At 57.3% G+C, this 22,987-nt stretch overlaps 1 protein-coding gene and 1 pseudogene across 1 annotated transcript; one reads left to right on the top strand and one right to left on the bottom strand.

The window, feature by feature from the left end:
* The first annotated feature begins 566 nt into the window (after positions 1-566).
* Positions 567-3,218, top strand: LOC124227212 (cationic amino acid transporter 4-like). Its single transcript, XM_046641060.1, is given in 5 exon segments — positions 567-1,548; positions 2,016-2,590; positions 2,846-2,954; positions 3,056-3,106; positions 3,109-3,218. Coding segments are annotated over 5 exon segments (1,827 nt in total).
* Positions 3,219-5,980: 2,762 nt separating this feature from the next.
* On the bottom strand, positions 5,981-22,693 carry LOC124227211 (P2X purinoceptor 6-like; annotated as a pseudogene).
* Between the last annotated feature and the right edge of the window lie 294 nt (positions 22,694-22,987).

Genomic DNA, 22,987 nt, shown 5'->3' with positions numbered 1-22,987 from the left:
GGCTCTGACAGAGGTGTGGTGGTGGGTGTGAGACATTGGCTTCCAGCATATGGCCCAGGGCACCCCTACTCCTCGCAGGGAGCACTGATACACCAGCCTGGCAGGACAGGGGATGGGGGGATGAACGCAGCTGTCTGAGGCTAGGCAGCTGTCTAGGCCAGAGTTCCTCCTGTCCTGGGCCCTGGGGGCCTGGCCTAGCTCCCAGGAAGCTTCTTCCAATGTGCTCTGGGATCCCAGACCACTGGAGCGGGTCCTAGCTAGGCTTCCTGGGGCGGCCCTCCCCACCCTCAGGGCCCCTCCCATACACCCAGTCTCTTGCCCAGGAGGCAGGCCAACGGGATCCCCACGCTGCCCTGTGGCCTCCTGCCCGCCCTGCTGCCAGGCCCTGAGCCGGCCTCATCCAGCCCTGCAGCTGCCAGTGGTTCCAAGCTTGGGTCCCCAGGGCAGGGTCAGAGCATGGACTGGAGGCTGGTCAGGACCCCCCTGGTCAGGACCCACCTGGACAGCCTGTCACTCCCCTCTTATCCTTGTAGGTGCCAGTTTGGTGCTCCTCTCAGCTGCCCACCATGGCCTGGGGACTGCCCAGCACCGCAAGCCTGGCACGCTTCTGCCAGAGGCTGAACCGGCTGAAAACACTGAAGGAGCCCACCACGGAGAGGTTGCCGCAGCGCCGCCTGTCCACACTGCAGCTGACCCTCTTGGGTTTGGGTGCCTTGACGGGCTTTGAACTTTATGTGCTCACAGGCATTGTGGCCAGGAAGATGGCTGGCCCTGCGGTGCTCGTGTCCTTCTGTGTGGCTGCCGCGGCCTCCCTGCTGGCAGTCCTATGCTATGTGGAGTTGGCAGCATGTGTGCCCAGCACAGGCTCTTCCTACCTGTTCACCTATGTGTCCATGGGTGAGCTGTGGGCCTTCGTTGTTGGCTGGAACACAATCTTCCAGTACCTCATTGCTGGCGTTGCCGGGGCCCGTGCCTGCAGCGGCTACCTGGATGCCATCTTCAGCTACCCCATCCGCAGCTTCATCGAGGCCCATGTGGGCATTTGGCAGGTGCCCTTCCTGGCCCAGTACCTCGACTTCTTGGCTGCTGGCATTGCACTTTTGGCCTCCGTGTTCATCTGCTATGGAGCCCCCCTCTCTTCCTGTCTTGACTACACCTCTTTTGCCATCAACCTGGTCGTCATCGTCTTCATCATCATCCTGGGGTTTGTCCTGGCCAACCCGCACAACTGGAGCGCTGAGCAGGGTGGCTTTGCACCCTTCAGTTTCTCTGGGATCATGGCTGGTGCCGCCACTTGCTGCTATGCCTTCGTGGGCTTTGATGTTGTTGCTGACTCCAGTAAGGAGGCCCGGAACCCAAAGCGAGCCATGCCTATGGCCATCGCCATCTCTCTTGGTCTGGTAGCTGGAGCCTACATCCTCGTCTCCACTGTGCTCACCCTCATGGTACCCTGGCACAGCCTGGACCCTGACTGGGCATTTGTTGATGCCTTCTACCAGCGGGGCTATAGCTGGGCGGCCTTCATGGTGGAGGCTGCCTCCATCTGTGGTAAGGGTCACCTCAGGGCAAGGCAGGAGGGGAACAGGGTGGTAGGACCTTGCTCTAAGCCCCCAAGGGCACACATCTCCATCTGGGCCTGTGCTCCCAGTTGCATCCTGGGCCCAGGAGGGTGCTAATGATTAGACTCTTCACCAGGGCTTGTTGGGAGGGACCTACTCACTGTCCCTCCCAGTTGTACACAGAATGTCAGTTCTGGGCATGTGCTTCCAGATCCTTCCAGGCAGAGGGACTCAGCCCTCATCAGATTCTCCAGTGGATCTGCCACCTAAACTGGGATGTTTAATTCCTGGGTGTGATGGGGGACAATCCAGTACCCTAAATACACTCAGCCCACTCTGAGAGCCCAGACAAACTCATGCCCATGTTCCCAAGAGGCCACCCATGTCTTGGCCCCCAGCAGCGGCCCCTGATGGGCCTGTCCACCATGCTGACCAGTCTCCTACTCTCTGTCACAGCCATGATAACTGTCCTGCTCTTCGACCTCTTTTCCTTGCCAAACATCATCCATGCCATGGCCACCGATGGGCTCCTCCTCCAGGTGTTTACCTACATGCACTCCCAGATACAGGCACCTGTGGTGAGCATCCTGGTGTTCGGGGCCCTCATGACTTTCCTGGCTCTGCTGCTGGACCTCGAGGTGCTGGTCCAGTTCCTGTCCATCAGCACACTGCTGTACTATAGCTTCATGGCCAGCAGCACTATCATGCTACGCTTCAGAAAGACACCTCCATCCAGCTCCCTGGCCCCAGGCAGCCCTGTGGGCACTGAGCCTGGGCAGCTGCGACCAGCCCTGAGGCCCTACCTCGGCTTCCTGGGTGGGTGCAGACCTGGAGCTGCTGTGGCTTGGACCCTCGGTGTCCTGGTGGCCTCGGCCATCACTCTGGACTGTGTGCTGGTCTTCGGGGACTCAGCCCTGCACCTCCCGCCCTGGGGCTACACCCTGCTGCTCCTGCTCAGCTCCGCCACCTTTCTGCTCAGTCTCCTCGTCCTGGGGGCCCACCAGCAGCAGCGCCGGCAGGATACCTTTCAGGTACTTCCTCCAGCCAGCACCCACCGTGCTCAGCCCAGCCAGCTCCCTTCGTCCCTTCCTCCTCTGCCATGGCAGGATGCACCAGGGCTGCAGGGCTGGGGGAGGTCAGTACCCCACACCCTGCTCTCTGCATGGCAGGTGGGCCCTTGTCTCTGGAATCTCCAGAGGTGGAGAAAGGCTCTGTGGACTCCTGAGAAGTCAGGCCCTGGGCCAGCAGCCCTTCCCTGCGGCCCAGCCCCATCCTTGTCCCCTCAGGTTCCCGTGACTCCCCTGACACCCGCCCTGAGCATCCTCCTCGACATCTTCCTCATGCTGCACCTGAGTTACCTGACCTGGCTGGGCTTATTCATCTGGCTGCTGATTGGTGAGTTGGGTCCAGGCTGGGACCCCAGGTGGCCTGCAGGAGGAGGGCAAGCAGGGAGGCAGGGCTAGGACCGACCCCTCAGGCTTATGCCACCCTTGCAGGACTCGCGGTGTATTTTGGCTACGGCATCTGGCACAGCAAGGAGAACCAGCGTGGTTGACCATCCCACAAGGCAACCTGGAGGAGATGGTGCCAGCCCTGCAGCCCCCCAGCCAGGCACCAGCCCAGGAGCCCAGTCACACGGAGCAGCCGGACAGTCTATGAGGACCACTGGGGGCCTGCCTGCCCTCCCCATCTCTTCAGGTTGCCTGAGGTGTTGGCCACCCCTTCTATCTTGGGCAGCTTGGGTTTGCAGACCTGCCCGTGCTGGGGGGTCCTCAGGACCTCAAGACCTTAGACCAGGTGCTGAGCTTCGAGTCTTTGGGAGTGGGCCGTGGCCAGCACTGGTGTAGTGGACTCTGCCCATCACCTTCCAGTTTATGACCAACTCTAACTACCTGGGCAGGTGGAGTAGCGCAGGCAGGGAAGAGCCTCGAGTCCCAGGGATCCACAGTAATAACTGCTTAGCCTGCCATGTGGCCTGCTGCTGTGTCCACTGTGGTAGTCTTTGTGGCCCTGAGTCCTCACCTGCCCCTGGGAACTAGATGGTTGTCACCAATCCACAGCAAAGGTGCAGAGGTTCTGCAGGGAGGAGGTGCCAGGCCTGAGTCAGGGGCACAGCCAGGCCTGGTTCTCAGGGTCCTGCCCTCAGGCAACTGACCCCTGCCCAGCAGAGAGGGGAGCTACACACACCAGGCACAGAGGGGTCCCTCACAGAGTGAGGCCAGGCTCCCTCCCAGCCTCCCCACATGTCATCTTGAGGACAGATCCAGAGAGCAGAGCCATTGCAGTTCCAGGTTTTCCTCATTTTCCCAATCCTGAGACCTGCCTCGGATGGAGAGGGCCCCCTGCCTGGGCACACACATCTCTCAGGCACAGGCCCACATGGCCCACACAGTCCCCTGGGCATGCACCCATGTGCAGACTGAGGCAGCAGCTGTTTCCCAGCCCAGGGCTGCCTGCAGCTTCCAGCGGCCTCTCTCCCTGCTGCCCCCTCAGGGCTTTGTGACAAAGGCTCAGGATGAGACACACATGGGCAGGTGGGTGCATAAGTACCTGGGCCTGCTCCAGGGACCTTCCACCCAACTGTGGTGTTGAAGCCCCATCCATGGGGGTCCCTAGGCCCACCCTGCACCCCCCGTGGTCTCCCCAAGGCCATGCTCCATCTACAATAGCTGCCTCCCCCTCCCCGTTCTTGCCTGTGAGGACCACACAGGAAGCTGCTGGCTTTGGCAGTTTTACTCCTCGACTCTCTGCAGCCTCAACATCACTTTCTCTGGGCCCCAAGGGCAATCAGGGACATATGACCCCACTCCAATAACCAGGCCTCAGGGCCGTGATCTCTCACTCAGGCCCTTCTGAGCCAGCCTCCCATGGACACTGCCCTGGGGGTGAGAGGCAGCAGGGATCCCAAGGCTTTGCTGAGGCTCCTGGTGCCAGATGATTCCAGATGTTGCCCAGCCTGAGCCCCAGGCCCCCCTCCCAAGTCTGGCCTGTGTCCCTCCACCAGCAAGCTGCCAGCAGGGCCCTGCTCACCAGGGACCCATGTGGAGGCAGCCTCTTGTCTCCCTGGGGTAGGTACAACAAACCCTGCCCCTCCCTGGGACCCAGAGAGGGCTTGGCTCCTGCAGCCCTGTCCCTGCCCTCCTGACCATGGGCCCAGGACATGGGGAAATTCTCCAGCAGGCAGGACTCAGGCCCCCAGGAGGATTCCAGAGCCAGAACCAGGCCAACCTGCTGGGGGCCCTATGTCTTCTCTTAGGGACATTCTCTCCACCCCCTGGGCTCCACCTGGGGTCTTGTTCAGAGCGTGAGCTTCATGCAGTTGGCTTAGGCTGCGTGGGCAGCTGCCCAGACATATTCTTGGGTGTGACCTTGGGCAGCTTTGACACGTGTGTCCAGGGATACAGCCTCCCCACCCCATGGCTCCCAGGAGTCCGGTGAGCAGCTTGCAGGGTCTTGTGCTGCGGGTACCAAGGAGACATATAGAAGATTCCAAAGGACCCCATGCCCACCTACTCAGCCCCTCCACCCACGTCCCCATCCCAGCCCTCCACAGGCCGAGGGTTGCCACCAGGAAGGGGATGGTGCTCATCAGCTGAGCAGGTAGGGGACAAAGGAATCCTGTGCCCTTGTCTGGGGTCCTAGGGGGTCAGAGCATCTGCCTACCACATTCCTCACTCTATGGATGAGGCCCAGAACTGGGAGGGGCCCTGCACTGGGAACCCAGCACAGAGCAGCTGCCACAGCTCCTCTTGTCAGGCTGCCTTCTCCCTGGCCTTGGACTCTGGCTGCACAGACCCCAGTGTGGGGCAGCTGAGAGGGCAGGGCCTCTCCCTGTCAGGGGGTGCCAGCAGGGGGAGGAGGGCTGGGAGCCATGCAGGGCCAGAGGCGACCACGGCCAGTGTGGTGCACAGCTGGAGAGCGGGGAGCTGCTGGGAACACTGGAAATGGAGACTAGGAGAGCATCTCCAGCCCCAGCCCCAGCCGGAGCCCCACTGGACCGGGGCCCTGCGTCTGTTCCCTGCAGTGTCTACACAAAACTGGCTTCTGTGGTCCCCAGGCAGCACCTGCCGAGGCTGGTGCTGGGGAGGGACAGGCTACCTGGGAGCAGAAGGGTGGAATTCTTCCCCAACCCCTGCCCTGGGCCTTCCAAGGCTTCAGCCATGAGTCCCCAAGGTGCGGGCCCCTAGTCATTTGAGCCTCCAACCTCCAACCAGCAGAGAAAGGCTACAGGCCTCAGGAATGGGCCAGCGAGTGGGTGCCAGGCCCACTCTGTTGACAGCGTCCAGCTCCCAGCAGCAGCAGTGGGGGCAGGTGCTGGGCCCCCTCTAAGGCACCTGGGCAGCCAGATGTGGAGAAGCCGCCTGTCTGCTCAGGGTTGGCAGTCCCCTTTGGGGCCTTTGTCTGCAGATGAGGACAGCAGGTCAGGGCTCCAGCCACCATCCTCCAAAGTGTAGCCCATGGTCAGGCAGGCCTGCAGCCCCCTCCTCATGCTTGATCCTCCAGTAGAAATGGGCTTCTCCATCCACGTACAACAGCAGCAGGTCACAGAAGGGGGTGATCTGGGAGAGGCAGGGCAGACCCACGGCCCGGCCCCCAAACTGCCATTCGCCTCCTCCCCAGCCCTCACTCCAAGACTCAACATCAGCCAGGGGGCTTGGGAGGCACTCGGGGGGCACGTGCTTGCTGACAGCCAGAGGGAGCCACGATGGCCAGACTCATCACCCCCAGCCAAGCCGCTCCAGTGCCCAGCATGTGGGGTGTGAGGATAAGCCCGAACTTTCCTGCCTGAGAGAGACCTAGGCCGAGCCTCTCTGCCTGTGGCTGTCACCCCCTCCAGCCCCTCCTCTCTTCCCGCCCTCACCTGTCCTGGCCTGACCCCTACCTGCCCAGTGATGAGGATGGCGAAGCGGATCCCATAGAGCTGAGCAGGCTCCGGGCCTCCACGCCTGAGGCCTCCCCTCAGTGAACAGCTGTCCTGGGGCAGGAGAGAGTCCAGTGGCTGCTCTGCCCACTCCTGGGTGGCCTGGCCCTCACAGGCCTCATCTTCCTCATCCACTAACTCCACCCCCAGCCTGAGTCCTGGGTCTCAGCCCTGTGTCACTGCTGAGGACACAGGGGACAAGCAAGATGGGACCTGCCTCTCAGAAGCTCCCTGACTGCTGAGGGGACAGGGACAGAGGATCCCTAAACAGACAGGGGCAGTGGGGGTGGGGGAGGTGGGGCAGGCCTGTGGCTGTGGGGTCCTGAGAGGGGCGATCACTCTCCCCCAGGAACCAGGGAAGACTTCCTGCTAGGAGACCCTCAGGCTGGATTCCCAGGGCTCAGAAAGGAGCTCTAGGCAGGGCAGGGAGAGTGCAGAGGGGAGGGGAGCAGGGCATAGGTGGGTCCAGCCCCACATGGTTGCACAGGGCTGAGGAGACCAGTGAAGCCAGGCCAGGAGGGCCCAGAGGACAGTATCACAGAGCGTCCCCTCCAGGCCTGGTGGCTGTGTGCATGTCTGTGTGAGGGTGACAAGGTGACATGAGGGGGCAGAAGGATGGGACACATCTGCTTAGGAGACTCAAAGACACAATACACACAACAAAAGAGCCTTGAGTGCATCCTTGATAAGAAAATAAAAAGCTTTAGGACTATTTCTGGCACAGCTGGGGAAATTTAAATATTAGATCTATCTGCCAATGTTAAATTTCCTGAGTGTTACAAGAGGACAGCGGTCACCTGGGGAAGGTCCTCTGTCTCAGGACACCGTTGAGAGAGGTGAGTGTCCGGATCTCTGCAGCAGGGTGTGGGGACAGATGGGGTGGAGGCCAAAGGGCTCAGGAGGGAGGCTGGATGGAGCCTGTGCTGGGGCACCTGGAGCTGAGAGACCCCCTCCTGCCCTGGGACCCCCTCACACACACAGCAGAGCGTCCAGAGGGATGGGCCAGGCTGTGGTCTGTCCTGGCCACCACAGGAGGACAGGCGGGGGAGGACCTGGCTGAGGAGCAGCAGGTGGGCAGTGGGGCAGCACCTGAAGTTGGAGCTCCTCTCCTGCAGCTGGAAGGAGCTGTGGGGCCGGAAGACAGAGCCCCTCTGTCCAGGTCACAATCCCAGCAGACATGGATGGTACATCACCACCCTGCACACAGTGCATCACTGCTCCCCCAGCATGTGGGCCTGAGAACCTCTCCCTGAGCCCTCCCAGAGCCCTGCCCCCACAGACCCACCAGCAAAGCCAGGTCCTCAAAGACCTCTCCAGCTGTGGTCAGAACATCACCCATGTGGAACACAGGACAGCAGGGGCTGAAGCATGGGATGTAGTGGCAGCACTTGAAATAGGTGGTGTCCCAGGTCTCGAAGGCATTGGACCTGAGAGGGGGTGGGGCTGGGGGTCGGGCCAGTAGGGGACAAGGAGGATCTGGGGCCAGCCAGGACCCACCATGCTTACTTGAAGAAGTTGAACTTGCTGAAGGTGACAGTGATTTTGATGAACAGCGTGAAGTTCTCAGCCTAGACCAGCAGGGGCTTCCTGCAGGTGGGAGGAGGTAAGGGGCAGACTCTGCTGGTACTGGGACCCTGGCCTGCATGTTGGGGACACTTATACAGACAAAGTGTCACTCTCCATGGGGCACCAGCCCCAGATCTCATAGGTCCTGTGGGTCCCATTGAAGATCACACACTGGCCTGCTTTTATGCCTTGAAAACATGAGACAGAATCCAGGCCTCCAATCCCCACAGGGCCTGGGAAGGGAGTGGGCAGGGGGCTGCTGGCAGAAACAAGAGATGCAAAGGCACCACGGGACCTGCACACAGGAGCCACCCAGTGTCCCAGCCCAGCCCCCTGAACCCCATCCCAGTGGAGGTGCTGGAAGAAAGGGCCCACAGTTACCATGGCTGTGCGTCCCTGTCTCCCCTTCAGGACAGTCCTTGTCAGCCCAGCAGGTGCCCAGTGGGATGGAGGGTGTTGAGGTAGTGAGAGAGCAGAGCTGTCCAGGCCCAGGAGAGGGCTCCCCTGTGTGACCCAGCCCTGCAGTCCCCAGGGACACACCCCTCCCCTGCTTAGCCCCCAGGTTCCCTGAGTTTGGGGCACATGGGAAAGCTGGAGGGTGCAGATAAAAGGAGGTGCTCAGAGGGGGAGGACGAGCAATACCCTGGCCAGATAGGGGTGCAGCGCTGTCTCCCAAGGCAGAGCGAGACTCCTTCCCTCCTGAAAGTTTTGTGCCCAGGGGAGCAGAAGTGACTCCTCCAGGCCCAGCTCCTCTGGTTCAATTCAGATGACAGAATAGGGACGGTGGAGGGACTCTGGGAGGGTGAGCTCATGCCAGGGTGGAGGTGCCGGGTGTGACACACAAAGGGTGGGACCCTCCTCAGAGGGGCCTGTCGGGAAGTGGGACCCCACACACTGGCCAAGGGACAACAGGCCAGTCCCTTCCTGGCTTGTTCTGCAGTAAACAGTGACATCAGTGCCTGCACAGGGTCACAGAGTTCTGGGCATCAGCCAGGAGGGGGGGGCAAGCTCTCTGGGAGTCCCAGACTCAGGAGAGGAAGCGTCGGGCACTGGTACAGACATGGTTGTGCCAGGTGGAGGGTGGACGCCGCTGTCTAGGGCCCCTGGCTCAGGGGCAGCAGGAAGAATGCAGCACCAGGGTGGCAGGAAGGCCTGGGGACTCTGAGAAGCCAAAGGAGACTTGGGACTTTGTGGGGGTGGGACTATGAGAAGTGGGCAGGGGACAGTGTGGGCCACCTGCTCTGCCTTGCTGTCCCTACCTATGTCCTGAGTCTGCCCCTCCTCTCCACCCTGGCTGGTCCACCATCTCCGCCGACCAGACCCCATCATGACCAGCACGGTCCCCACCTCTGCCCCTATCCACCTCCCTCCAGCAGCCTGCGTGGTCCCGAGGCCTCGGGTAGCCTGATGTGCCTCCCTGGGTCTCCCAGCTGCAGCTTCTTCCCCAGTCGCAGGACTGGCCACCTTGGCTGAGCTGTCTGTGCAGGAGCTCCATGAGGTAAGGACGGTGGAGTTTTGCAAGCCTGGTCTGGGGGAGGCTTGGCAGATGCTTGCTGGAGGCTGTGACACCACAAGGACACAGTGCGTGTGCTGGGATGGACCAGACGACCAGGCCCCTGAGAGGAGCTGGCAGGAACTCTGCTATTCTCAGGAAGCCGGCTTGTCGGATCTGGTGGATCACCCAGGCCTGGCAGTTTCGAGGGAAGGGCCAGAAGCCTGGAAGGGGGCAAAGAGGATCACATGGATTCCTGAAAACGCAGACCCATGGCCCCAGCACAATTTCAGGACAGTCTACAAACTGAACATTAACTAGACGTCTCTGGGCATTTGGAAAGGAAAGGACGTCATGTGTGTTTCTGAACATCAGCACATCCTCTGTGCACGTGCCTCACCTCATTGTGGACGGGCCAACCAGGGACATGTGGCACTCCAGCCACTGTGGTGGGACCAAAGACCAGGACTCAGGGGACAGAGGCCACACAGTTACCCTCCAGCCCAGCAAGCGATTCAGTGTTGGACTCGTCTAAAGAAAGACATAACCGTGGAGGCAGGCTTCCAGGGCGGTGTCCCGGGTCCCAACTGTTCACGCAAAATCCACAGTTGGGGAACTGTGCACGGGAAAGTGGCTAAGATGGTAAATTTTATGTTAAGTGATTTTTATCACAATAAAAAAGTGGAAAAAATCCACAGCTGGGGAGGAAAGCAACTGTTTTCTGTGACAGACAGTGGATCCCAGGGACGGCCTTAGGGGAGAGGAAAAGTTGAAATTTCAAGGGAGAGTCTGCATTTCCACATGAATGGGCAAGAAGAGGGTGGGGCACTCTGGCTTGACCACAGTCCTCATGAAAAAAAGTCAGAAACCATAAGTGACCCTGCGCTCTGCATAAGAAGGAGTGTGCTGTGTTTGCCCACAAAAGGGGAAGCTGCCCTGGGACACATTATCAGAGGCTGGGCATAGAGAAGGGGAGGTGATCTTCCAGCTTGGCTTTTGCTATCAGAGTCTACCTAAGCATTGTGCCCAGTTCTGGGGTTTACACTGACAACCTGGAGAGTGCCCAGAAGAGGGGCCAGGGTGGGGAGGAGCCTGGACATCTCACAGAGAACAAGAGTGGAAGGATCTGGAAGCAGACTGCTCAGGGGTGCAGAGTCCCATCCCCCACAGGCTGGAGGCCTTGGGTCAGTGACTCAGCCTGGCTGAGCCTCAGTCTTCTCCTCTTAAATGGGGCCTGCAGCAATTCCTGCCAGGCAGGGTGCTTGTGAGATGAAATGATTCAGGAAAAGTCTCAGCTCAGAGCCTGGGCTACAGCAACACATGATGAGCCTCAGGCACCTGGGAAGGAGAAGGGGGAACATGGCTGTGACCCAGGGCTGGCGGAGGAACAGGGACATGCTGGGAGGCTCCCAGGCAGCCTGACCTCTGAGCATCTGCCCTGAACTCCTTCTGGCATCACAAGGAAATTGGTCACCAAGAAGAGCACGTTATCTCCCTGGAAGGCAGGGGTCAGGGTTGGCCCTGCTTGGCTCCTTGATGGGAGATGCCAGAGGCTGGCAGCTGAATTTGGGAGGGAAGGGGTCCCATCAAGTCATCAATCCTGTGACCCAGGAAAATGCCTCCAGTGAGGCGAGTTCAGGCTGAGACAGGAGGCTGACTGGGTTTCTGGACATTTCTGAGCCCCTGTGCCCCTCTTTGAGGCAAATTTTTTTTCTCATATTCACTCTCATTCACTCAACCAGAATTTTGCATGAGCCTCCTGCTCTAGGCACTGAGGACCCAGAGCTAAATTGGGCTGGGCACACACCCAGGATAGTGGGGAGGTGGACCCCTCATTGCACGCATGACAGGGGGCTGGGGGAGCAGGTGGTGAGCTCTGCCTGGGAAAAGGCAGGGGCTGTGGGGAAGGGTGGCTGGCACCATGTGCTGCCCATGACAGCTCTGCACATGTGGGGGACGCACACCCAGGGGGGGAGGGGAGGGCTGGGCAGAGGGCAGCTTGGGGCAGCGGTCAGGATCTGCAGGGACCTGGTGGCCACCATCATGGAAAGGGAGCCTCCAAGTGTGGCAAGCAATGGATGGTATCACCTGTGAAAGCTCAGCCTGGCCTCTTGGCAGAGAGCACCTGGGGGCCCACAGGATGACCACAGGGACAGCAGGGGCAACAGGGAAACCATCACAGACGGAATAGATGGCAGGGAGGGGCAGGGAGGTGTCAAGCCTGGTCCAGCTTTGGCTCTGGGGACGTCATGGCCTCACTGGATGAAAAGAGGCCCCCCTGGGAGATGGAGAGGGTTCCTTGGACGAGGCGGGTGTGCACCAAGAGGCAGCTATGCTGGGCAGGTGTCCCCGGGGTACAGTGTAGGCATCAGCAGAACAGAGGAAATGGGGCTGTGGAGGATCTGGTGGAGGGAAGAGGAGCTGGAAGGCAGCGTGGGGCAGGCAGAGGAGGCACAAGCCCACAGGGCCCAGGGCAGGGAGGGAGCATTCAGGAGCTCCAGGTCCTGCCCCCTGATACCACCCCTCCTTCAAGCTCAAGCCTTGAGCCCCCAGACCCTCCACTTTTCCAGATGCACCATTGTAAATGCAGTCCCTCTGGCCTGGCTTCCTGGCTTGTCCCTCTGTCCACCTGGAAACCTCTTACTCATCCCCGAGAGCCTGTCCAGGGCCACTCCTCTGTCAGGCCCTTCCTGAGCCTGGCCTGTGACAGTGCCAGCATCTGCTCCAGGATCACATGCCCCTCTTGCAAACACTCACCGCAGGTGTGGGGTCAGAGGTGTCAGTCCCTGGCAGCAGCACCCAGACACCCACCTATGGTGGCTTCATGAAGTCAGTCACGTCCTGTAGCTGGTTCCCCAGTTCCTCTATCTGGGTCACTGGAACCCCTTTGAGTTTGGTGATGATGGAAACCTGGGGGTCCAGGTCCTGCTCCTGGTAGCCTTTTTTGGCGAGGAGGGCCCACCTGGGGAGGAGGCGATGGGCAGTGTGGCATGCCCCCCACATAGGTGACCAGCAGCAGAGCTGAGCCCACCCACTCAGCCCCTACACACCCTATAGGTCCCAGCACAGCATTCAGGCCCCGCCTCTTCTCCAGCCTCATTTCCACCCAAACACCCTGCACAGGCCAGACATTCAGGCCACGCATCCGAGACCCATGCTCTCAGACTGAGCTGCCCACCTCCTCCCTTACCAGCCCTCCCCCTCCCCTGCCCCAGCCACACCAGCTCCTCCTCAAATGCTCCCCTGACCCAGCACAGCTGGTGGCCTTTCTCAGGGGCCTCAGGGCTGCAGCTCTCACAGGGGTCAGGGATTACCTCCTGCCCTCCCAGGGCCTCCTGGGCAGGGCAAGGCCATCCTGCTCTGTGCACAGAGCCCAGCACAGGGCTGGGGACAAGGCCCAGGAAAGGGGACAGGTGGGCGCACAGGAGGACACAAGCACAAGAGGAGGCTCACTCTTGTCCCTGCTGGCCTCTAGACAGACGGAGATCCTTCCTTCTGCCCCTCCCTGTTTCAACATGCCCTCTCCACCACTATCAGCCTGGCCCCTGGAGAGTCAGACCCCCAACCCTCAGCCCAGCAGGACCAGTCAGGGTCCCTCCAGCCAACCCGCCCAGGAGACATTCTCTCACCCACCACGCAGACCAGGACCCCGAGCTGCAGCAGCCTCTGCAGGGCGCCCACCCGCCACTTCCTGATCATCCCTTACTTCTTAGTTTTGTAATCCAGAAGCCCCAGCCTGTCCCAGCCCCTGGGGAGCCCCTGCTCTCAGCTCCTGCTGGCTGCTGGGAGCAGGAGTCAGCACAGCAGCTGCAGCCCCAGCTGAACAGGAGGCAAAGCAGGGGCCCAGGCCAGGCCACGCCAGCAGCATTAAAGGGACACTCGGGGCAGGGTCCAGCCCCACCCCAGCCCTGGGCTCAGTCCCAACCCCCAGCTGCCCTGGGCCTCCCTTCCTCCCCACACTCCTTCTTCTGGGCTTTAGGGCACAGACAGGAGGAGCTCCTCTCAACTGCCCTTTCACCTCACTTCCTTGGGGCTGAGGAGATGACAGGTGTTATAGGTATTTTGAGAGGGTGGCATGGGGGTGGCAGAGCCCAGAGGAGGGGCCAAGGAAAGCTTCAGGAAGAAGGGCCCTCTGAGCTGACACTGCAGATTCTGAAGTTCAACAAGCAAAGCTGGGGAGAGATGTTCCTGGTGGAGGAAGCCGCACATGCGACGCTAGATCAGGAGAGAGAACTGGGACCCACAGAGAGAGAGCTTGACTCTGGCTCCAGAGAGGAGGGTGGCTGGCTCTGCAAGGTCCCCCAGGCCCTCCTGTGGGATGCTCCTGCAGAGCTGCCCCACCCCCAAGTGCAGGAACTAAGTACAGCTCTGGAGTCAGGCAGAGTCCTCAGTCCGGGGAAGGCGGGCGCTGCTGGACTTATGAGTCCTGGCCAGGAGGGGGCTGAAGGTCAGCGCAGGCCAGTGGCAGTGTCTGCAGCGACCAACAGCCCGGGGTTCCCCAGGCAAGCGCCTTGGGGAGCGTGTCTCTACTGGCTGCAGTGCGGTGGAAAGGAGGGGGATGCCTGTCCGCTGCCAGCCACACTCGATTGGTCCATGCGGCCGGCGGGTCCGTCCACATCCCCAGCCTTCTGGGTTCCTGCGACTCAGTCTCAGCCTCAGTGCCTGGGACAGTGAAATGGACAGAGCCATGGGGGTCCCTGTGAGAGGTCCGGGGAGAGGGAAGATCAGGAGGAGGTGGCGGCTGCTGCTGGGCATCCTGCAGGGGTCCTGGAAGCTGAGTGGCATTCGCACACAGGTTCTGATTGCGACCTTCAGGCAGCAGGTTCCTGGGTATGGGGTTCAGGTCTGTCTCCTCACCTCAGGGGCTTCTAGGTAGGGGTAGACTGGGGCTGAGGGACAGGGGACCCAAGTCCAGCAGAAAGCCATCCCTCCCTGGGACACCTTCAGGGCAGCTGGCAGCCCCTCCAGCCCCGTGCATTCCTGGAAATGCTCTTGACAGAATCAGTTGTTCCGCCCTTAGAATAGGCTTCCAGAATGATGTTAAAATGCAAAAGCTCAGCCAAACAGTGTAAGGAGGGGTGTCCCACCTCTTCCTGAAATGGGATCAGGGCTGAGTTTTCCCAACCAAGAGGAGAAACTTAGCTAATGGATGTATGGAACTCAGAGAAGGAATAATCGAAGGAAAAATAAAAGTGTTCAGTTTATGCGTTTCTTATTCTAAACTGATCTAACAGATTCATCTTGTTCAAAATAGTGATTGTAAAAATACATTGGGTGATAACAGTTCACGGATAAGTGAGGTGTAGGAGAGCCGCTTTATACGGGATGGGAGGGAGGAATCGGGAGGACTCTGTCATAGGGACCTGCACTAACCATGAAGAAACAGCGTCATTGCAAAGTGAACTGAGGTTGCTTGTAAATTTATATTGTAAGCTCTACAGAAACCACTGAAAAATTTCAAAAGAAGTAAAATGGAAATGCTAAAAGAAAAGAAAAAGTGGAATCATATAAAATGCTCAATTAAAACCAGAGAAGGCAAAAAATAATTTAAAAAGTGCAAGACAAAAAAGGAAAGATCAAAAGCAACGGATAGAACCAGTTACAAATATAGTAGATATTAATCCAACTATATTAATAATCACTTTAAATAAGAATGGTCTAAATGTGGCCGGTAAGAGACAGATTTCAGACTAATTTTAAAAAATAAGAACGAACTACATGCTGTCCACAAGAAACCCACTTTAATTATAAAGACACAGCTGGGTTAGGAGTAAAGGGACAGAATAAGATTAAGTCAGGCTAACACACATCCAAGGAAAGCTAGAGGAGCTGTGTTCATTCCAGACAAAGCCAATTTCAGAACAAGGGAAATTCTCAAGGACAAGCAGGCATTCCATGATGTGGAAGGGGTCACTTCTCAAGAAGACATGACAGTCCTTAACATACACACCTCTAACAACAGAACATCAAAATATATGAGGAAAAACTGTTAAAACTAATCCACTATCACAGTGGATGGACACAGAACCAGACAAATCCCCATGACAGCACTAAACACCGCTTTTTCAGTGACTGACAGACGCAGCAGGCAGAACCTCAGGAAGGACGGACTGGATGGTGCCACCCATCTACTGGAGCTCAGTGACATGCATAAAACACCGCACCCAACACAGCAGAGCACCCGGGCTCCAAAGCTCACACAAATCACTGGATAGAACACATTGCAGGTAAAAAAAAAAAAAAATCACACTTCAACAAATTTAAAACAATAGAAATCAGACAAAGCATGCTCTCAGACCAAAAAGGACTTTGAAGTAGGAAACAAAAATAGAAAGATAACTGGAAAATCACAAAATATTTGCAGATTAAACAACACATGGATCAAAAAAAGAAGCATCAAGAGAAATTGCAAGAATTTTCCAACTGAAAATGAATATACAACTTGTCAAAATGTGAGGAATGCAGTGAAAGCAGAACCTGCAGGGAAATTTATAGCAGTGAATGCACATTAGAAAAAACCATCTGAGACAATAATCTACAGAAATAAGAACAAAGGAAGCCTAAAGGAAACAGAAGAAAGGAAATTTAAAAAATTACAGCAGGAATTCATGACACTGAAACTGGAAATGCATAGAGTAATCGATAAACCAAGACTAGTTCTTAAAAAAGATTTTAAAAAGTAGATAAACCTTTAGCCAGGCTGAGAAAAAAAGAGAGAAACACAAATTCCTAATCTCAGAAATGAGAGAGGGGCTATGATTACTGATCCCATGAGCATCAAAAGGATAATAAAGAAATATTTGACATTTGATACCTTCCCTGACGAGTTCCTTTGGATCTATAGCGAATCTTGAAATGAACTAATTCAAATCTTTCCGTGACCCTTTAACAGGAGGCTTTTAACTCAGATAACCAAAATACTGATGAGGATGTGAGTTAATGTCTGAATCATTTCCATCTAGTAAGACTCTATTACACATAAATTAGACATCGCTAAAATGCAAAACTTTTGGGATTCAAAGTACACCACTAAGAATGTGAAAAGACAATCCACAATATAGAGAAAAATTTGCAACTGATATACCTGGTAAGAAACATACCTAGAATATATAAAGGACTGTGACAACTCAGTTATGAAAAGAAAACCCAATTTAAACATGGGCCCATGCTCTGAACAGACATTTCTCCAAGGAAGATACACAAATGGCCATTGAGCACATGAAAATGCCCAACATCGTCACCCATCAGAGAAGTACCAATCAAGGCCACAGAGAGAAGCCATTTCACACCCACAGCGTGGCTAGAATCAAAGACAGACGGTGAGTGTGGGTGAGGATGTGGAAAAACTGGGACCCTCACACGCTGCTGCAGGAGCGGGAAACGGTGCAGGCGCTTTGGAGAAAGCCCTCCGGGCATCCAAACAGGGACACAGAGAGTGACCATCTGACCCAGCAGTTCCACTCCCAGGTGTGCACCCAAAAGAAATGAAAGCAGATGTCCATGCAAAAACTTGTGCAGGAATGTTCACAGCAGCCATAGTCATAAGAGCCACAAAGTGGACACAACCCAAATGTCCCTCCCCTGAGGAAAGGAGAAATACATCATGCTACTGTCATACAATGGATATTCTTCAGCAATCAAAGCAATGAGGGGCTGACACACGCCATGACACGGATGGACCGTGAAACCACTACACTGAGGGAAAGGAGCCAGACACAGGTCACACACTGTGTGATTCCATTCATAAGAAATGTGCCACATGGGCCAATTATAGAAATAGAAAGTGGATTTGTGTTTGCCTAGGCCTTAGGGGCTGGGGGAAATGGGACTGTCTCCTAATGAGGAAGGTGTTTCTTTAGAGGGATGGTGGAAAGCTTCCAGAATCCACTGTGCTGATGTTGCACAATTCTGTGAACATACTAAAAAACCATGAATTTCATGCCTTCAAGTGTGACTTGTATGTGAACCATATCTCACTAAGGCTGTTAAAATGAATAAAAGACAGCATTGTGCATCATCAACACAGAATGTAACCCCTAGAAGGGAGCACAGAATCTCATTCACTCACCTTAAAGGATCTGAACTAGGGCAACGAAAATTAGAGGAATTCTATTAGTTAACGTTTGAGATACCAGGTAATCCTGAAATATTCACAAGGATTTCCATGTTTTAATTTTTAGAAAAAGGCACCAAAGGTTTAAAAACACATATTCACAAATATCTGGAAAGAATCATTATCACTCAGGGGGAGGGGATACGGGGAAGTCGTCAAATGGAGAGAATGTCAGAGTTCGGGTCACACAGATCTGCACCCTGAATGTGAAGGTGGACTCACATCCGTCACTACTCCACCCCCAGGGATGACCTCAGAAGTCAAAGAGGACAATTAACTATCTTTTTCAAAAGTATCAGTTTGTGAAAAACCAAAATATTAAGAAATAAATATTGTGCAATCATTAAGAACTGAATCTTCCAGATTCCCAGTTTTAAAACTAAAAATTCCTGAATATTCCATTTCATAGGCACTGAAGGGATGCTCCTCCTCGTTGTTGGAGTGGATTCCAGACGTGACAGATGCCTTAGGAGACAACTGAAAAGAATCCACAGCATTTGTAAAGGGCTCGTTGTTGACCCTGAATCCAACCCTAAACGCTCTATCAGACAACAGACACAAATGCGGGTCAGCACGGCCAACAGGCAGAGAAACGAGGATCATGGGAAATTCAGTACTTTGAAGTGATGGTGCAGGGCGCGTGTCTATTAAAATCCATCAGGGTTTAATTTACCCTCCACGAGTGATGAAATACAAATAAAAAGACATTTTGGATTTGTTAAAAAGCTGTGCACCTGTTCTTTGTACCAAACCTTGTCCCCCTTCCCATGATGTGACCATCACCGAGTACAACATGCTTCCCTGGGCACACACTGCTCACCAGGGCAAAGGAACCTAAGGTACTGTGCCTTAGAAGTCCTGGCTAAGTGGCCAAGTGACACCTCCAACTTCCCCCTCCTCTCCTCCATCCTGGCAGGTCAGGAGGAACCCACCCCCCCAGCCAAGGGGATCTCCAAGTGCAGTCATGACACAGCCAAGGTTCAATGACTTTGGAAGCCTAGGGTCACCAAGCACAAAAACATAAAGAAGCTCCCTCTATCCCCACTATGATCGTATCAAGGAGAATCCTTGACGCTAAAAAGGAAGGATGTCATTTCCAGAAAAAGGACAGGCCTTCCCAGGAAACAGCAGTTGCCAAGCTTCCCCTGATATGTGTGTGCACGTAATATAAAATTTGCACTCACCCCACCTTTCTAAGGGGTTCCCTCCTCCCTAAATGGAGATGATGAGAAACCTGCCCCCAGGGGTGTGGTGAGAAATGAGCACAGGGAAAGTGTGAATCCAGCCCCAGCCCAGAGCGAGAGGGAAGACATGTCAGCTGCTTCATTCTTACACACACGTCTCCTCCTGGCCTTGATCTGCTCACTGCCTGCCGTCAGGGAAGACTGTCACAGGCCAGCCTGGGGCAGAGCCTGGCCATGTGGACCAGGCCTTGGAGAAGTCCCAGTGGGGACATCAGGTCATGACGCAGGGGCCCCATGGCGTCATTATTACAATATAGCTCAGGTCCACTCTGCACACCCACCTGAGCGCTGACCTGCTTTGTACCAAGCACAGCGCTGGGTGGTCATGGTTGGGAGCAAGACAGCTCCTGCCCCCCAGGAACGTCAGACCCAAGGAAAGGAGAACCAATGACGGCCTTGGACATCCGATGATCACCGATCTAGTGCTTCTTGTAGAGGTTTAAACAGAAACATAAAGAAGCAGGGCATTTGAAACACAGTCAACAGAAATTGGAAAGAAACATAAAATGAATCATCTAGCTAAACGAGTGTGGGGGAATCATTTGCTTGTGGAAGTTTGGCAGGATGCTCGGGGCCTGTGATGGCTGCTGGCTGAGTGTGCAGCAGAGGCAGCGGAACAGAACCACTCAGCAAGGGAACCAAGCACACTGGGGGGAGCCTCCACCCAGAGCAGGGCTGTCATCACCGGTCTCCAAATGACCTGTGGTAGAATCTGACCCTCCCCCAACATCTCCCTCAGCGGCCATTTTATTCATAGAAACCCACACAAGCACCGTGTGCTTCGACCTCTGGAACAGCAGGATATTGACTGGCCCACACATACCAGGACCCGGCCTTGGTCCCTTACCCAGCAGGTGCCCTGGTGCCAACAGCGAGCCCACCCTGATCTGCCCGAAGCCGATGGTGATGGTAGCAGCAGAGGTGAGAACTTTAATGACTGACGGGGCAGGAGATGACGTCCAGCAGGGACCCCGGCCAGCCAAGAGGAAATACTGAGTGGTCACGGCTCTGCCCTGTACCAGAGGACATGGCTGGACATGGGGTGGGAGACAGGCTGTGGGTGGGATTGGGGCTAAGGGCTGGTGGTTTGGGCTGGTTTGGAGAGCAGGAAAGGGAGGCTGGGGTCTGAGGCCCTAGGCACGTCTCCAAGTGTCCCGGCCTCTCAGCAGAATAGGGCAGGGCTGAGAGATGAGGGCACCTCCACCTCCCACCACCCCCCCCCCCACACACAGGGACAGCTGTTGGAATGCAAAGAAGGAAATGCTGAGGGCAGGGGCAGCCTCCGGAGGCAGGTGCCTCGGGGCCCCAGGAAGAGCAGAACCACAGCCCCCACCTGGGAGGAAAGCCCGAGGGTCTCACCCGAGAGCAGGAGCCCCAGGGCTCACTGCACACAGCCCCACAGGAAGGTCAGCAGCACAGCACAGGCAGGCTCATGGAAGGCATAGGAGGAAATCAGGAGGGACATGATGGCTGTGGGACCCAGAGTCACATACCAGGAAGTGCCAAGAAGAAGTACCCGAAGCACCCATGGAGGCAGAGTAGAGACCAGACCATTGGGGAGAGAGAGCGATGAGTCCCGAGGAGGCACGTGGCACGTCCACAGTGTCCCTGATGTAGACATCTGAGAACAGGGGTCTGTGTGTCCACTGTGTACATTGGGCATACCAGTGCACACAGGCAGGATAACAACTCACCCTCTATCACCCACAAGTGTGACCTGCAGTGACCAGGGGACCTCTTTTCTCCCCATACCCATCTGGTACCACCTGGGTGCCACCTGCGGGAGCACAAAGACCTGTGTGCCTCTTGTGAGTGTGTGAGTCTGAGGAAGTGTTCTTAAGGCCACGGTGGGTCATCGCGCTGGCCCCATCACACAATCCAGAACTAGCTCAGTGCCTGTGAGTGACAAGTGTGACAAAAGCTGCTAGAGAGGCATGTGTCACATGCTCTAGATGGTAAACCAAGGCTTCTTGGCCCCATGGGGCTGGAGCCCTGGGTGCCCCGCTGTTTAGAGGGGCACTGTGTATTTCTCCTCAGCTTCTGGGTGGGTGCTGAGGCCTGGAATGGGGTCAGGCTGTGAGCAGGGCATGCGGCCAGCAGCAAGGGTAGACATCTCACCTGGGGCAGGAGTCAGGCCCCTCAGCACAGGCCAGCGGCTAGGGAATGACCTTGAGCCCCACCTAGAACCTGGCCATTAAGTCCATCTTCAGCCACTGCAGAGTCCTGGGACAGCCAGGTCAGGATGCACAGCCTCGTCTGCACAGCCTCCTCTGCATGGCCGCAGGGGGCAGCAGAGGGCTGGTCAGGCCATGCAGGCACCTGAGGGCCTGGCCTGAGCCAGCACCTTCACAGTAGAGGCCATGCACTGGGTGGGCCGGCAGGCAACACAGACCAGCAGTCAGGGTCCAAGCTTCAGAGAACCCAGCAATAGGGTGGGGGTCCAGGGCATCAGCAGAGGCACAATCTGTCTCCCCTCCAGGGGGTCTGACCCAGATGGGTTAAATGCCCCCTTGCTGGTCTGAGAGGAAGCCAACAAGCTGTGCAGAGGGGCCTCCACCAAGGTGGGCTGCCCCCTCCCCTGCTCACTGATCTCCCCGAATCCCCCTGCCCAAACCCTGGGCACCTTCTCTCCCTCCATCACTGCTGGCCCGGCAGAATGCAGTAAAGGATTTCTCAGCGAGAAGCCGAAATGCTCATTAGACTCAAGGTTTCTCCTCCAGGAGAATTTTTTGCTTTAATTTTTCCTCCTCAGGGAATTTCACGGGGAGCAGGGCACAGAGAAGCCGGGTCCGGGGGCACCCTCGTCTGGTTGGTGGGGAGTGGGTGGGGAGTGGCTCCTTGAGGGCCCGGAGACTTTCCAAGTGCGCCCCACTCCACCCACTGAGGGGGACGGCAGCGCTGGAAGGGGTCTGCCATCCTGAGGCCTCACCTTCCTCCACCCCCACCTATGGCATCGCATCCCCAGAGAGGCACCAGGGGTTCCAGTTGTTTCTGGGAGAAGGCCAGAGGCTCCTCCATTAATTCAGGGTGCGCAACATCCTCTGGGATCCTGATGCCCCCTGCGAGCAGAGCAGCCCCAGACCACCCCTCACCACGGCCCTGCGAGCCTGCTCCAGGCAGAACCCGGCCGCCACCCCCAAAGCCGCTTGTTCTGGACCCTGGGGTCGAAGGGTGGGGATCCCACGACGCTAAGGGTCCGCGGCCTACTGGCGCGGCCCAGGGCAGCGGGGACCCGGGTGGGGACGCGGTGGGTGGGGAGCAGGGGTGCCCGATGGAGGCGCCCGCATCCGAGGACCTGCACCGCCCCTCGCGTCCGCTGCCCCCGGGCGACGTTGGCCTGTCGCCAGCAGCTCTTCCACCCACCCCTAGACCAGCCGCCCGCCGCGGACTCACGTGGCACCGCAGCTCATGGTCTCTGGCTGTCGCTGCAGCCAGGTCGCCAGGAGCCACGGAGAACGGGGAGCAAGGGGCAGGGTCAGGGCGGAGGGGGCGGGCCTGGCGCGCGCGTGTCCGCGGGCTGGGAGGGATCAGGGCAGGCCTGGAGTGAACATGGCCCCGCTCAGGGTCGGGCTGGTAGCGCCGCCCTGAGCTGCCCGGGTCGGGACTCCGATCCTGGGTCCCGGGCTCTGTCACGCGTCGCTGGCGCCCCCGGAACGTGCTGAGGACCTTCTGTAAGCGCGAGGCGACGCCCTGGGCACCGCCGTCCACGCCCTCCTGTTGTTCCCCCAGAAGTGGCCGCTCACCCTTCCTACCAGCGGTCAGTGCTAACCCCAGCGTGCCCTGCAGCCCCGCTGCCATTCCTTCCCCGTCTCCCCTCTGCTGACCCTAGGTTCTTCGTGGTTGGCTCCTGGGAGAGGGAGGCAGGGGTGGCCTCACCCACCTCGGGCTCTGCGGGGGTCGGCCCAACATTCAATACCCGACTCCTGCCCCCCCCCGCTCTGACCCTGCACCCCAACCCGTGACCAGAGTAGCCTGGGCTAACCCTGCGGGCCTCTAGAACTCAGGGATCCACAGATCCCAGAGGGGATGCCAGAAGAGGGGCTGGTGCCCAAGTCCCCAGAGACCAGCCAGGGTGCCCAGGGGCTCTCATCT

Source organism: Equus quagga, chromosome 15 (assembly GCF_021613505.1).
Source record: "Equus quagga isolate Etosha38 chromosome 15, UCLA_HA_Equagga_1.0, whole genome shotgun sequence".
NCBI classification, from domain to species: Eukaryota; Metazoa; Chordata; class Mammalia; order Perissodactyla; family Equidae; genus Equus; species Equus quagga.
Note: the sequence above shows the minus strand (reverse complement) of the source record. Positions and strands in the feature narration are given on the sequence as shown.